The 267-nt window shown below is 74.5% G+C and overlaps 1 protein-coding gene across 1 annotated transcript in view; it reads right to left on the bottom strand.

Annotated features, from left to right (window-relative positions):
* Window positions 1-267, bottom strand: part of LOC104408660 (protein CBFA2T3-like) — a gene marked incomplete at its 3' end in the record, with an annotated part of 1,466 nt that extends 1,199 nt beyond the window's left edge. Inside the window, exon 1 of the mRNA XM_010018323.1 lies at window positions 78-267. Within this exon, the coding sequence (XP_010016625.1) occupies window positions 78-267 (190 nt within the window). The remainder of the gene's footprint in view (window positions 1-77) is intronic.

The raw sequence follows: 267 nt of genomic DNA on the forward strand, positions 1-267 counted from the left end.
CGGTCCTGGGGGGGGGGGGGGGGGTCCCCAGGCCCTTGCCTGCCCCCCCCCAAGCCCTGGGGGATACCAGCACTCACCAGTGGGCCGCTGGCGCTCGCGGAGCTCCCGTGGGTCGGGGTGCCGGTAGACATCGCGGTAGTGGTGCGCCATGGCCATGTCCTCCAGGCGGTAGTGCTGGGGCAGGGGGGGAGCGGCCGGAGGGTGCCCCAGCCCGTTGGGAGGGTGGCTCAGCCCGTTGCTGGGGCTGTAGCGCTGTGCCGGGCTCAT

The sequence above is a fragment of the Nestor notabilis genome, unplaced genomic scaffold, assembly GCF_000696875.1.
Source record: "Nestor notabilis isolate BGI_N333 unplaced genomic scaffold, ASM69687v1 scaffold25307, whole genome shotgun sequence".
Lineage (NCBI taxonomy): Eukaryota > Metazoa > Chordata > Aves > Psittaciformes > Psittacidae > Nestor > Nestor notabilis.